Here is a 16,938-nt window from a genome sequence, read left to right on the forward strand (position 1 = left end):
TTAAACATCTTAACAGAAGAAACAAATTTCTGTATGATTGTTCTTTACGAAAATAAACCAGGAGAATCCAAATAAGAATCTGAATCGTAATGTCTTTCTTTAAAAAAACAGATAAAGCAATCTCAGATAAATCTAATAAGCGCCTTTCATTTCCCTATTCTGACGCAAGATCGTCAGGTAATTAATACGATTAACCTCCCTCAACTTCGTCGCTCAGTTCTACGGGCGATCGTTGCATTGCTGATTACTTAAACCGTTATTAGCCCCAGCCGAGCCATCAAACGTATAACCTGGCAACACGCTCATGGGAATCGAACATGAGCTTAAAGCGTGCTCGAATCATGTGAAAGGTACTCTGCGAATATCCAAGCTTTCACACGTTTTTGATCGACATCTTAACGCTACACGTGGCCATTTTCTCATAAATGGTCGTGTACACATGATTTATAACAAACGTGTCTGAACTTAAAAAAGCAATTTCTCATATTTCAAATTAACAGAATTGAATTGAAACACCCTTAGAAAAATTTTCATTCGAATAATACATTTTTTAAATATATTCCCCACATCTGTATATTATATAGATAGATTTCTGTTAAATGATTAATTGTCCAGAAGTTAAATCTCGTTCTTTGAAACTTCTATGCGAAAGCTATCTATCATACGTTTCTCCGTGGAACACCTGATTTCGGTTAACTTGTGTTTACCACGTCAATAGTCCGACGTTAATCTGACACTGATCGTACGCTAATCTTACACTGATCTCACCGTTACCGTCAAAATATTGTTGCTCCGTATGTGGTGGCTCGGAAGCCGAATATAGGATCAGGTTTGCGGAGTTTGAGAGCGGTTAAAGGATTAGACACTACTGGGTGTCTTTGAATATCTTCTACCTGTTATAGCATGACGGCAAAATGACATGTATTTACACGACATAAGACACAAGAGAACAAACTTTTTGTATTTTTCTTCCATAAATGCTAAAACTACTGTTCAATTGTAAGAATATTTTATAGGTTACAAAATATTCAATATTTTAGGTTAGGCAATATTGTTCAATTTTTAGGATATTTTATAGGGTAGGTAATATTTTCGGTTAATATAAAACGAAACAATGAAACGAATTACGGAATTCAGGTGTTCCTGTGATAAACTGTGTAAGTCAATTGAAGTTAAGCGACGACGAACGAAATTTCTGGCGTCACGCGAATGTTTAATGTTCGAGTTTAGGACAAACGAGTCTCGTGATTGGAACTCGTGTATTACCATACATGGTTAGCGTAGTTGTACCTATAACAATGTTGTGACTTTTGAAGCTTCGCTGAATATTTGAGAAAGACTTTGATCAAACATCAAAACAATTCCAATATCGTTGCATAGAACAGTGTGAAGTAAATAAAAATCCGTTTTCGTACACTTCAGTTTATAAATAAGTATGATTAATACAGAATTGTTACACATTCAGTGGAATCCTTGTTGACTTGTTTAAGGAGATAATGCGAATTTTATGCAATTAATAAAGAACATAACACATAATTTCAATCAAACTTCTGTTTTACTTTAGATCTAAAAAATTCGTTAAGATAGAAACAAAATTTCTACGTAATTCCCGTTTCTGTAGACTATACCACAAAAATATGAATTTACACAAATTTCAGCTGCCTATTACTAATAAATATACTAAAAGATATATTTACCGTAGACATTACATTTTCATGAAGTGAAACGAATTCGACTACCATTATTCAGGATGTCATGTAACTGGTGGCACAACCAGGTAGGGGTCGATTCTACGTGAAATAAATAAGTCGAAAATATAGAATACAATTTTTTTATGAAAAACTTCGTTTTCGAGAAATTCAACTTTAAAGATTAATCTGAAACACGTATATTCCTCATGACCGTAAATAGAAACGGAATGCAATGAACAGACACGTCAGCCAAGTCCTATTCAATTACACGCGAACCCAGCAGACTACCAAACTCGATTTTCTCGAAAACGAAGTCACAAATGAAAAACTTTTATTCTATATTTTCGACATACCTTTTCATACAGAATTACCCCCATCCAGTTGAACCACCGGCTAAATGACACCCTGTATAATTAACGACACACTGAAGACACGAAAGAATACCTTGCAAGGATGACGTATGTTTCACTTTTATAGAACGACTGTTACATCATTGACAGGACAGGCAGATACAGATTGTAAAAAATTTCAGCCTCCGTTAGCGGTGATATTTCTGCCATTAGGAAACATTTGTTTCGTCCATTTGTATGAATACGGGACGAATCAAATGAGTAGAGGTATGGATAAAACGGTTTTGAACAGAGCAGAGTGAAAGAAAACACTGCAAAAGTGCAACAATCGGTAAACTGTCAGCGTTGAGTTCTGCTCGAACGTCACGAGTGGGAGCGGAATTATGGAAAACAATCGATGAATTTCACGAGTACGCGTGGGTCGGCAACCGTGAGATGGTTCTGCACCCAGTGTTCAAGAATCGAACTACATTTTTAGTTACAATAAACTGTTCTGTACTGTTCTATTCATAGAATTTTTGAACTCTGTATTTATATTATGCAATAAGGTTGTATTATTATTACGACATAATTCTCTTTTTCAAGTGTTTTAAACTATTAGTGTTAAAAGGTGAATCACGTAAATTAGTGGATATACTTTTATATTATTAAAACGGTGTAAGTGAAAAAAAATTGAGTTTTTCCCTTATTTTGTATGACTGCTAATGAATAGTCCATTATTTTGTATAAAATTCTGTGTTTGCTTCCATATAATTCAAATCCCTGTGCTATTTTAATAGTGTACGTTATCCGTCTCCATGATCCTTCGTCTTGTCTAAATAGAAAATAAAAAAGATATTGAATTTAAACTGTATTTTCACTATATTAAAGCCGTAATGAATGACTTATTGGTGCACCTACTACCAGAAGTCTAATAAAAAAATCATGTACATTAAATTATACTTTGTAATACGTCGTTTATGTTTTCATTCAACATTCTAAAAGTTACACGATAATAAAACCTGGCCATATGACTACTGGCATGACCAGTATGAACGATATTATTTATTAAAAATTGTATATAATTTAAATTTAGACCATCGCTCAGATTTTCATTTTAAATTACTTCTGTAACAACATTCTACCAATTAAATTCGTTTCTCATAAACCCAAACACACAATTCCTAGTCAGAAAGAAAAGAACTCACTTGCGGTAGAATTTCTAGAACTTCTCACACAATGACCACCGGAACGATATTCCGAGCCCTTTGAAAGCTACCCTTTCCGTATAGTGTTAGCCCCCCATTTAAAGGCTTTTAAGAGAATACCATTGAAAGTCTTTAAAATGGCTACGGAACATTAAGGAGCTCGAATGGTACTGTGTACGATAAAATTTATCGTTCGAAATGTTGGTATTCGAAAGAAGTAAACAGGAGAACATGGGACTGATTCTGAACACGGAGCGCGTTTAAGATTCAACGATTAAAACCTTTTACTTTTTTCCTGAAACCTTTTGATTGAATCGTGTTGCATAGAACGAGAATTTTTCTTTTTCCAGGCAAGATAATCTTCAAATACATTTCAAGTTCATCGAGGAAAGAAAGGGTAATTTTTAGAAAATGGATATTGGAGACAGTAAATGTTCCATCTGCACTCTTCGTATCTTTTCAAATATTTTTTCAGATCGTACTTTTCCGAGTTACATCGTTTTTTGTAGAACCTAGCACTGGGTATGAAATATAAAATGTTATTTTATATGTGGCTTCGTATTCGGGAAAGTCGATCTTGAAAATTCATTGGGTATCCGTGCTACGAAATACGACTTGGTCACCGCGTCTGACCATCACTGGAAGTTTCTACTTATTTCAGACGGCGATAGGTATCGCATACTTGTTTCATATCGATCTTTCTCTCGGCTATCACTTTATATAAAATTATTCCCGAGAACAAATATAATATTATCACACGTACTATGTTAATAAACATTTACTCAAATTATTTTATTGAGTTAATTAATAATATTAATAAGTAGTGTAAAGTGAATGGATATGGTTAATTAACCCATAATCACAGAACACTCGTCTCAGAGACGAATTACAATTTTTCTTTCACTACCATCAGCTTCAACTGACAGTAAGTGGCACACTATTTCCGAAACGATAACGAAAAATTAACATTTTTTGTTAAAAGTATTACAAAGTTAGTCGTTGTCGTATTAGTCAACTGTGGAGACGAGTTATCTGTAGTTACAGGTTAAATTATATATTCACATACATATGAACAGCTCTTTCATCGATCCTCCATATTCTTTCTACTTATTTTAGCATCACAATTTTAATATTGCCATGTACAAACCAATTACAGCATAATTAAATCTATATTCTTCGCATTTTACATATACAATGTGCATACATTTTTCAATTAGGTTATAGGTAATATCATAAAATGTATTCTTATTGTATTCAAACAATCGAGCTTTTAATCCAGTGTAGAAGATAACGAAAAATAAATAATTACACATTTGATTATTGAATAATAACTACTACCTACTAATAACAATTGCAAACGGAGCAATACAAATTTTTTGCTCCTCGAGTCTTCCACCAATTTAATTGAGAACTCCCAGCGATAGCGCGAGGAAAGGACAACAATTATCGCGTAACATAATTAAAGGACCATGTAGAATAAACATGCGTGTCGTACAGTCAAGAATCAATAAAGTCCTTCTTCCACCGATGCGACAACGTAAAAATACATTCCCGCAATAATGCGTGCTCAAGGTAATATGGTATTGAATTAACGACATTTCGCGATGCCTCTTCTCACGTCGCGACTGTTTAAACAAGAAATTAATAAATAAATAAAAATCACTGTACTTCTACTTTCTTTTTTATTTTATCAGCCTGATTAACTACGATAAAATTTTCGTTCTGGATGCAGAATAAACTCTGAAGAATAGAATCGAACCGAACCGTTGTCGGCTGGATCTGGCAAAATGACAGCAGTAGGTTCGCTGTTGCTCGATAAGACTTACGTACATACGAGAAGCAAGACACACGTCACCTACTTTGGAGAACGATACAGTTGTTCGTTCAGGTAGTCGCCGCTATCGGGAAATCGCAGTTGGATTAGATTAAAGGGAAACCTGACCCGTTCTTTCGAAGACACGTAGCATTACATAAATGTTACCTACTTTGGTCATTACTTCAGAAAAGAGACGTATCAGTTCGGTTTTTCTGTGTCGACTTCGCATACTTGTAAAAGTTTCGATTAATGGCATACTTTAAGTTTCAACGTAAGATACAAACAGTCGAAGAAACGAGTACATATTCATACACCAATGACAGTTATTACGAATTGACAATAGTATTTCCACTGTAACATTAGGGTAAGAATGACTTACTTCCAAGTATTACTAGAACAAGTAAGCTTTATATTGAAGTATGGCCTCATGGAAATCATTAACTCTTTATACCCTGACGGTACTTTGTAGTAGCATTTATATTACAATAAAACGTTGCCATGAACCAATACGCTTCGAATCTTATAAAGTACTTACGACTTCTTTGAACTTTCAACTTTGTTTGCATTCAATCTAAGGGATTTAACACTAGGCCTATCAAACCCCTAAAAATGACGGAATTCACATTTCTTCTTTTACAATTACTGAAATCATAAAGGTACTTTCGTTGGTATTCAAGTCGACCTTCAATTTCTTCTATATTTTACATTACACTATTATTCTAATACCATATTTCATATTCTAGAATATTATAGATTAATCGATATATTATGTAATTTCATGTAATATACATTCACAGTAAATAGTTCTAGTGTTTAAAAAAAACCCAGACACCTTAATACAATGGGTTACTCTGTCTGCACAATCTATAAACTCAGAAATTGTATAACAGAATCCCAGTAATGGACTGCACCCGTGAAGATTCTCATATACGCCAGAAACAATCACTGAAATAATCGTTTAAGAAAGTTTTCGCGTTCCAACGATCTTGCGGGACAAATTTAAAAAGATGAAAAACTTTACGGCGCAACTTCGCGCGAGGAAAGCTTCTATCAAATTTATTCGAATTCCATCGCGTCGTTTAACCCAGAAACACACTTCTTACGTAGTAGATATATTTTCAATCGAATTGGGACGAACTATAGAAATCGACTGCGGGTATAAAAATGACGCAGTCGTGCCCGAACTAATGTGCACGTTACATCGACGACGATTGCATACTTTACGTAGTAAAGTGGATCGGTGCTATGCTCCGCGAGGCTAAAACTTTCTGAACAATAAACGTAACAGCGGTTAGACCGAGTTCATGCTGAGCGAAGTAAGAAAATAAACGTGAATATACAGGGTGTCCCGTAAACTAACGCCATATGACCGATATAGTGGTGATTCGAGTATAATTGCAGATTAGTTTTTGGCAAACCCAATAGATTTCTGAACGGTAAACGCAATCGCGGTATATCCACGTCATGCTGGCTGAAATAAGAAAATAAACTCAAATATACAGAGTGTCTAATACTATAGATACAATTTAAAGGATTGTGAGTCGATTAAGTGTACGAATCAATGATCCACTGTTTCTTGCCAAAAGTATTTATTTCTAAAGATACTGAAAATCTGTTTTCGCTGTTGTAATAAGCATTCGACTAGAATACCTGTGTGACAGGTGTAATCGATATTCGACTTTAACATCTATTCCTTATAACTGCCATTTAACGCGAGAAAAACTAAAAAAAACATTACTGACATTCAGAGGCGTTTTGTACATGAAATAAAATTCTGTCCAATATTAGTATCTAAAAATTTTAATATGCATAAACGTCCAGTCTACTGAACAAACGCGTTAGTCGAGCACGATTCAGCAGCTGACATACTAGAAAAATATTACAAATTTGATATTTCTTAAGTATGGACGGTTATATAGAAAAATTCACATCGAGATTTTTCACTCACTTTTGTATGGGAGAGAAAAATGTGTTTAAAGTACACACTGGATATTCTTTTTTGATGAAACTATTTTTGGTCAATTGTACTTATAAGACTTTCGATACTGTCGTAACCGGCTCCGGTGTCGGGTTAACCGGCTTTCTTTTCATGTCGTAGAAATCGAAGAACCGAGTTACGTGGATTACTACATACGTCAAGGAGTCCTCTCATAGTAGGATTAGAGTTATGTACTAACTCTGTATCCTCCACGTAATTCAAGCCAAGCAAAAGTAAGGGAAGATACGATATATTTTAACTATTCTATCGTTAACAAAAAAACCTGTAAAATACCTACAGTTATACCTAACAACAAAAAAGTGAATCGAAAATATACAATAAAATTTGTTCAGAATCGATAATGTTTTTAAGAAAATTCTAACGGTATATAATGGCTTGTAGAGTTACAAGAAACTTTTGTATTGAACATTTGTTTCTATTTTTCTTTGTTTAAAAAAGATTTGACAAACAAACTTCTTTATCCCCAACTTGAAAGACGATTGTTTTGTTCCTGCTAACACATTAGCGATCAATAAGGTTTTAATTAAAATTTGCTGCATCTTTCTGTTCACCGAACTGAAAATATCCTCTACAACGAGGCCAATAAACATTCGAATGTAAACAAAATATCGTTACCTAAGGAATAATACATTAATAATGCACACATCTGAGAACAAGTATTCTCATTTCCGTTCGATAATGTACTAAACATGAATTTAAATTCCTGTAAAATACCTGGCGAATTTTTTCATATTCTCTACTTCAGTTTAATCAAGATCAAGTTCAACATCAAAATCAAAAAATGAGTAATGTCTCTTGTCTGGTGATCGTGACTCTAAAGAGTAGATACATTGGTGCCGATCAAAGATGAGACCCCTTACGCTCTTTTGTATCTCTCTATAGTACCTCTGCCTGTATGAATAAAGATGTGTTTCCATTGTCATAAGAGCAAAGGTAATTAACTATAATCGAATACCGAACCAGAAGACAGACCCTTGCTAAATTGATCCACTTTATCTTTTTTACCTCCCTCAATTTTAATACTTTTTAACAGCATCAAATTTACATCATACATATCTAGACTGCGAAAGTTTATGCAAGTACAGATTTTTATGAAGTAATTTATAGAAAACGAAGTCAAACAGAATCATATTCATCTTATTAAAGATTTCATAAAGTTTCAAACTATATGAAATCTTTATTAAAATCCATTAAACTTTTTACTTCACTGACTGAGTTTTAAACAATTCTGTATGCGTTAAATACATAAACTCCGCAGTCTATACATAACTCACCATAGTAAGCTAATCATATATGATTAGCTTTTTAACCTAAACCTAAAACACGAATATGAACGTTTTGGCGAATGAAGAACATTTTATTATTATCTGTAAAACTCATTGAGAAGTATTCGACGATGGCTTAACAATGGTTAGCAATCGACTATTTTAAGGAATACCGAGAATCCAGCGTAAGCAGCACACATGTAAAACGATGTCTAGAGAAAGAAAGTGAAGAGAGCAACGAAGGCAGAGTAAAGACTAACGAAGGTAGAGCGTGAGAAGCTCCCTAAGCTCCGGAGCTTATGTTGGACAGCACTGGACTAAGCGCAAAGCGTTTCCCTTACCTCACCATCCGCCATTGCACTTCGCTCGGTGCACGCGTACTTACTCGGCCCAAAAATCAAACTGAACTTTCTCGAAAACAAAGCCAGTTAGAGGACATTTTATTCTATACTTTCGAATATTATATATGTATATAATATAGATACAGATATAAGGTGCAGGTGTAATAGTAGGATAAGAAGACGCAAGTAGGGAGTTAACAGAAGTATTAAGTGATAGTAATAGAAATAGGTTAGTAAAATAGTGTCAATAAGGAGAATGAGTGTAAAGAGTGTAAAGGAAAAGCAATGATGTAGAATATAGATAATGTAAACCAAGTTAATTTTTTAGCCGTAAGGCTGAAAATAAAGATTATTATTGTTACTTTCGAATATTATATTTTTCCGTATCGTGTTCGTGAAAAGTAAAAGACCGTTTGAATAATTATACGGAATTTTTCCTTACTGGTGGTACAGCCCGAAATTATGCGATTCTTCATGAAAAAATAAATCGATAATGTGCAATAAAATTTTCTCGTATGGTGCTTCGTTTCTGAAATATAATTGATTTTTTTAATTCATCTAAAACGTATGTATTCGCGCTGACTGTAAGTAGAAACGGAATGCAATGAACAGACTGGCATCATCAGGCAAGTCCTATTCAATTGCACGTGTAGCCAGCAAATTTTCAAATTCAATTGTCTCGAAAAGTTTTATTCTACATTTTTTTACATATAGAATCATATCCCTCCCAGTTTGGAAACACCCTTTATATTTATGTTACAGCTAAAACCCGAGCATCCTAGTCAATATTTACTGTGACAAATCTGTTTGGTCAATACCGGTCTTAATTTGTTAATCCTAGAATAAACTGCATGATGTTAGTTAAAAGTAGGAATGGTCGAAAAAAATGTTTAAGCTAATATATTGACAGTTTAGTTAACGGTGAGGGTGTTTCGTTAACGCTGACTTAAACTAGTCAAAATGATTTTTAAATAATAGTCGTATTCTAAAATGACAAAAAACCTCCGATGAAACTAGTTCTGAGTAACATATAGATATACATAAATACAACGTTTACAGAAATCATAATTTGTGAATGTTTTCGTATCGAGAAAACACTGTGTGCTTTTATAAACTATTCCTCGTTCACGATAATTCTTGGCCTATATTAACAAGATATATCTTGCACAGGGGGAGAAAGTTAACTAATTGGGTAAAAATAAATGGAAGGTATCGATTAAATTTCTTTATGTAAACACCTTTTTACGACAAAGTGAATTTTGAATATTCCCTGGAATAGACTAACGTGTATAAGACTTATTCAGTCCTTCTATCCACATTAGTTACAATATTTGTGGATATTGAAAATATAATACTTCGGCATATGTATAGCAATCACTGATATTATCAATAGTATTGATTAATTTCTGTTTATAATAAGCCATTATTTTGTATGTGTAATTATTTAAAATTGTTATGCTTTAATTTGTTAAATATTAAGAATCTTGAGTTCTAAGTATTAGTTAATTTGCCATAAACTAATCTTAAAAGATAATAATAACGATGGACACAGATAATAGCAGACCGCTGAGAGCGCTTGCATTAAGTGGAAGTAACTCGTGCAGATCAGACACGCTACCCATACGGTACACATAATCATTAGAGTCTGGATATTTACGTTAATTCACACTTTTGAATAATTGTTTATAAAAATAAAGATAAACAAAAAATCCTGCATTCTATGCAGAGATATTAACACTATTAAACATTAGTAAAGTCGATTTTACTGCGCTTTACAAATTAAGAGAGACTATAAACGCATAAGCATCCACAGTCGAATAATCATATTTACGTATTTTCAACAAATTTTGAAAATAAACTTTCAGATACTTAATAGCACAAAATTTGCATTGCTGTAATGTAGAGGGAAGTCATTAGGTTGTACGAGATCATTTAAAAAAAGAAGGAAATATGTAAAAAAGCCTTAATGTATGCCCAAGGGCTACGTCTAAAGAGTGTGCCGTTTTAAATTTTACGCTCGCAATGGAACGACGAGTAGGGAAAACTGGAGCTCATACAAACAAACAGAAAAGAAATTTTTGCACCACTCACGATTTTGCAGGTTAAAATCGTAAGCAGTGAAATTAACTTCTTGGGACAAAAATGAGAACACTATGGTAATGGTCAATTTTTTCTTGCTGGAGATACAGAACAAGTTACTTTAATATAGGGAAATGCAATTATCTAAATGATAATTTTTCTGAACATAGAAGAAGACTAGGATACCAAAACTTTTATACACGAAGAGCTTGAAAAAACTTAAACTTATGGAAAAACCGATACTGAAAAATAGTCACAAATAGGTATGACTAAATGTTACTGAACAGTGAGTCCAATAGAGTAAAAAATGAAAAAAACCTTCCAGACGAAAGGAGCTTCAATTTAGATTAACTTATCATTTGTCATTGCTATTTTAATTGTCTAAGAAAGGACAAACTTATTTAACAAAGACAACAAATGGCTGGTAGAGGAATTATATCGCAGACGGTAATAAACTACTACATACAAAAATGGCACCAAATTTGTTTGTAACAAAGAAAATTGCGAAATATTCGTGGCAATAATCGACAAATCAATTTGATTGATTTTGAATGATTTTTTTTTCAAAACTAACAAAACAGAAGTGTGACTAACCTAATTCCTAAACATTAGTAGCATTCGAAACGGTAAAAAGTGTTAGGTCTACCAGTAAATAATCCTCTATTTTTCTTAATAAACTCATGTCATAATTTATATTGCAAATACCGTCTATTTTTTATTCCAAAAAATGGCAGAAGATATTTCTGAAAATTCGGTCTAAAACACATTTAAAGACAGACCAGTAGGAGTTTATCCGAACCCAAATACCGTCGTCTGCTGGGTCATCAGAAACACCCGTTTTTCGGGCATTGATAAAGAACAGAAGAAGCGTTGCATCCGATGACCTTCGAGAAAGAGAAAGAGCGGCAAACACGCCCCATAGGAACACGCACTGCGTAGAAACTACCCCCCTACTTCAGTCGACGACACGTCTGGTTCCACGAACGAAAACTGGGTCACTCGCCTATAGGCGCGTGTACATGTATACGATACACTCGTGCTAACTCGCGAGGAGTACTTGCTTCTTTCTCGTACACCTACAGGGAGAATCTATACGCGTTTAAGTCCTCTAATAATGCTCACCTTTTCACGCGCTCGTCCAGAACGTACTCGCGATTCCCGTGTAACTTAATCAACCCGTAACTACATTACATCACCCCCGCACGCCACGAGACGAACTTTCCACTGCTGGAGCCCGCGCGCGACGATAACGCTTTCGTTCGGTGACGAATGGGACAGTGAGCGAGTGTTCGAGGATGGTATAATAGGCATGATGTTTTATAAGGATAACATAGTTACCGTGTAACTTTAAAAGCTACTGCAGACAGAAAAGGATTCAGAGATGTCGATAGGATAGATGGTAAAAGGGGGTGAATAATAAATGGAGTCAGACAGGGAAGTAAATGGAGGTAGACTGGGGCACGATGATTAAAGTACCAGGGCTAATGATGATGTAAAAAATGTTAATATAGACGTCGAAAATGTAGAGGTAGTTTCTATGCCTTTTATAGTGGAATGAAGAATCTACATTATTCAATAGTAGAATAAAATAAACTGTGATAATGAAAATTTGAAAGTGGGGTGCAGAAACGATATGTAGAACGGTAAAAATTAATGAAAGAATAGAAATAGGTATATTAAATGTGAAGAATGTTGATTGGTGATAATTGAACGGAGTGTTATTAGAATTGGTGATGTCTATGGTGGAATAAGGTAGAAGAATTGATTGTGTAAATTATATGAAACAAGTACATGTGTTGTATGAAGAGTGCACGTGAAAAGGTAGTATTGAATGTGAAGAGAAGAACGTATAGATAATGTAAATACTGTTAGTCAACTCCTACCCGGACAAGGATCAATAAATCTTACGTATTGACGAGGAATCACCTATTATGTTTTTCAACATACTGCACAGAAAGTTCGAAGAAGAGAATGTTCTGTCATTTTTTCTCGTGAGTCGAAATTATTGATATTTTACAGCTGCAAATTGTATTTTAAAGAAACTCTACACATTATTTTGTATGACGTCACAAACTTAATCGTATTCGGTTACTAAATTTTGATCAAATATTTGGAGAGAAGAACCTATTAGAATCCATATCAACTAAAAAATTCAAAATATTTGGTGCTCTTAGATCTTACCTTCTTCGAACACTTTCGTAACAGCAAAAACAATGAAAGGATTCGTGGTTCTAGGCCAGTGAGACTATACTATATACGTAACAGTCTCATTGAATAAACATTTGGAGACGTAACACTTCGTGGCGCTACATTTTCATGAATACAATTCGCGTAAAGCGAACAATTTTAAAATAACTAATAAAATATCATTGAATATTAAAGTAGAAATTTTGTGCTCGTGAGATTCGTTTTACGTGTAAACACATGTGATAAATTGTGCCAAACAGACACGTTAATAAATGTTTCATAAACCATAGAATTCTACTCAGACTTTACTTAAACTTTTATACTAGCGCAATAAAAATGATTGATTATTTTAATCTATAAGAACGTTGAACAGCTGTATGCTATTAATGATAAATGGTTTACAATTTATAAAACGTAGACAAAACCGACATGAGGATGTCGAAACAAATGTTTTTGCGAATAAGCTGTTCAGGCGATTCTGATAACGATCAAGTTTATTAGTGACTGAAAACCAAGAGTAAGAGTAATTTCACAACCGACGCGAATAAATTAGACGGTTACTCAAAAAAAGGGATAAATACAATAAATCGGAAGAAAAAAATACCGACTACGCGAACCGTCAACAGTTTACTAGGTCAGCATGTCTCGTTCCGAAGGGTACTCTCTATATACAATCTATATTGAAACAGTAGTTCTCAACCTTCAATTTCCAACACACTTTACGCTTCCAAAAATGACTTCCAGAAGTATCGTTTACAGTCAGCTTCCCTATCGATTTTCATACATCTACAATATCTATTATACACCACGAACCCCTAAAAATAGCACTTTTAACCTAAATTTCTCTAAAAACCTATTTCAACGACCATTCCGATATCGAAGATGTCTGTAGATCCGAAGCGTATCGGTTCAAGAAACCAATTAATCGGATATCACGAATCTAAAATCGGCCTTTCTGTCAAATGACATACACACACACACACACACACACACACACACACACAGACACACGATAAGAGCAAAAGAAGGATGAAAAGTAAAAGAAAAACGACGAGGACTACTCACCAAGATACGTCCAGTGGTGGTCTGTCCGGAAATTAATTCACCGGCCCAGTCCTTGGCTTCGGTCATAAACGTCCCCTCGAACTCTTTCCCCTGGCGGCTCGTCTTCTGCTCTTTCTGCTTCGGGTCATTTGGAGCGAATTCGGGTTCCTTGCGACAGCAGAGGAAGGCGAACGCACGCCAGAGGAGCACGATCAGCAGCCCGGCGAGGAAGGTGAAGATGCTCGACAGCAGGAAGCACCACCATTTCCGCTCCTTCAGGCAGTCGTCTACCGGGGGCTGCTCGGTCGTCTCTTCGGTCGTCATCACGGCGGATCTCTGCTGCCCCCGGGTCACACATTCACCGGCGGCTATCAGAAACGGTGGCCAGCAGGGCACACTTTATGCGCTTCATAATTTCGTGCTGCCACGGGGCGCACGCCGCGCGCTACAACTTCTGCACGCCTCGCGGCGGCTCGTTGCAGCCTCCGAGCACGAGAAGCTTTCTTTTACTTCTTCTTCCTACTCCTCCTCTTCTTCTTCTTCTTTTTCTTCTTCTTCTTCGTCGAGTTCTACGCGCACTAACCACCGACCGATCTCTCTCCTCTCTCTTTCCTTTCCAGTCTCCTCCGCTTCACCTTCTGGTACTCACGCACTAGTAATCACCACCCCCGTCGATCCCCGTTTTCCCCCAAATTCCCTCTCCGTCGGTGTATGTCACACTAGTTTCTCTTCTCCAAAAAAAAGACACCTCCGTCCCCTTCGACCTCCTCTCTTCCTCCTTCTATCACTCTATCTTTCTCTCCCCCCCGTTCAATCTCTAATCGCTATCGCTCCACTTTTCCTCCTCCACCTCCTACCCCGTGACTTTTCTTCGGTCACTTTCGTTCGCTCAATCACTCATCCACTCCTCTCCCCCTTTCGCTCGTCCCTCTCCCCTATATATTCTTCTCTTCTTCCTCTCGATATTTGTTTTTTTTGTCCGTCGTTTCTCTTAGCTTTTGAACCGACGAGCACGGATATCCTTCACGCTCGATACTAACACAGGATTGTCCACTGTCTTCAGCAACACCGCTTTTCTCCCTTGAGATTCACGATGATCTTGATCCCCGTATCTCGATCGGGTTCTGGCGGCAGCTCCGTTCGGTGCCGCGCTCTCAGAAGACACTCCGGGTGTACGTACTTCGTCCGTCGATTCACGGGGCGCATTCGTTTCTCAAGATAACGTTGCGTGTCCCCCAGGCAGGTCGCTCTCTCTTTCTCTTCCTCTCCCCTTTCTACCTCTATCTTACGCTTTATCTTACGCTCTTGCCTTTTCTCTCTCTCACTGTATTTCACTCTGCGTGTCCAACCGAGAGAAGATTGTGTGTCCGTGGTGGCCGAATAGATCACCGCGGTTTCAGTGTCGTCAACGTTCTGCGGCAGCTGGTGCCGCCGCCGCCGCTAATGCTGCAGGTAGTTCCAATCTCGAAAGGGGGAAATAGAAAAACAACGAGAAAACAACCCACTAACACCACTTTACGGTATATACATTACGCGTTCCGTCCCCCGCGTATATATATATACACATATACATACATATTATACATACATTACATGCCATTACATAGGACAGCAGAGACACGCGCGCGCGCACGCACACGCAGGGCCACACGCACATCACATTATATACATATATATATGTGTATATATTTCATGTATACATATATACATATACTTGTATTTACGTGCGAATATATATTGTATTAAACACGAAATCATGGACCGTGTGCGACGACTAGCGACGAAAAAAATACCCGCCACCGTATCACCCGATATACAACCGAAGAGAGAGAGAGAGAGAGAGAAACTTTCGCGGCCTCTGTGTATCTGTAAACGCGTGTCCCGCTTTCTTAACCTACTCGACTGTACCACCGACGACGACGGCGACGACGACAACGGCGATGAGAACGACCGAGTGTCCGGATGACCATACCACTGCTCCGCAGCAATCAATACGCAACAATGGACCGGGACCAATAAGCTCGGAGCTTTCCCTGACGTAGACGCACGCTCTCTCGCTACCGTCGATCTCCCACCACCGTTTCCCGACGTGACCCTCTAGTCACCGAGCTTGCCGACAGAGACCGCCACGTCGAGCGCGCGTGCTTGCGCCAAAAAGCTTCCGTCTAACCCCTGTTGCTGCCGTCTCGAGAATGCGACACCAACCGACCGACCGACCGACCGACCGACCGACCGAAACTACTACAAATGGCCGTTCATAAATCTCATTACACCACTGGACACTAGCATCGTCTCTCTCGGTTCGTCGCCGCGCTACTTTTCCATTTCACCGTGTTCAACACTCCCCTCTGGGTATTTAATTAACACTGGAAATAGGGGAAATTATTCCTGGTCTATCGATCGCGCCGCCTGCTTGGCCCATTGTTCGAATAAATATAATAAAATGATAGTGTTTAATAATGAAAACCATCTCCACGCGTTCAGTCTGTATTCAGGGGAAATACTAACGGTAAAATAACCACCGTGTTTATGCATTATTTATGAAAGAAATGTACGCTTCTGATATTATTAGCTACTGCGAGATCGATGCTTGTGTCGGAATCTTCTTCCGGAGGATTGTTTAGATTCTGTTTGTTTGTTTTTTTTTCGTACAGTATACTTTAAAATGTATTTAATCTATATGAAATTTGGGATTCTTCGGATCTTTTATTGAATAGAGTCTAATTTTCCTAAACTCTTATCTTTTGACCAAATAACCATTCAGTTCTTTCATTTTCGTGTTCATCGTTATTTTAAATCTTATGATTTGTTAATATATTATCGCTTCTTTTTTATATAAAACTTATGTTTAAGAAAATTTATTATTAATCTTCCGATATACAAGGAAAATAAGATGCTTGCACGATTAGAAATCAAGAATAAATATCTTTATTTTGTCACTAAATATAGTAAAATTAGAACCTGACGTATAATAAAATC

The 16,938-nt window shown here is 36.5% G+C and overlaps 1 protein-coding gene across 7 annotated transcripts in view; it reads right to left on the reverse strand.

Moving 5' to 3' along the window:
* The window catches only part of LOC107187604 (calcium-activated potassium channel slowpoke), a 135,257-nt gene extending 119,258 nt beyond the window's left edge, over positions 1-15,999 (reverse strand). For 4 of the 7 annotated variants that reach the window (XM_015575737.1, XM_015575736.1, XM_015575735.1 and 1 more), the window contains exon 1: positions 13,981-15,498. In XM_015575737.1, coding sequence (XP_015431223.1) covers positions 13,981-14,283 — 303 coding nt within the window. In that variant the 5' untranslated portion in view covers positions 14,284-15,498. Of the gene's footprint in view, positions 1-13,980; positions 15,499-15,547; positions 15,704-15,857 lie in introns of those variants that run through there. The other 3 variants (XM_015575731.1, XM_015575734.1, XM_015575732.1) reach the window with 3 other exon arrangements.
* Between the last annotated feature and the right edge of the window lie 939 nt (positions 16,000-16,938).

The sequence above is a fragment of the Dufourea novaeangliae genome, unplaced genomic scaffold (genome assembly GCF_001272555.1).
Source record: "Dufourea novaeangliae isolate 0120121106 unplaced genomic scaffold, ASM127255v1 scaffold89, whole genome shotgun sequence".
In the NCBI taxonomy this organism is placed as follows: domain Eukaryota; kingdom Metazoa; phylum Arthropoda; class Insecta; order Hymenoptera; family Halictidae; genus Dufourea; species Dufourea novaeangliae.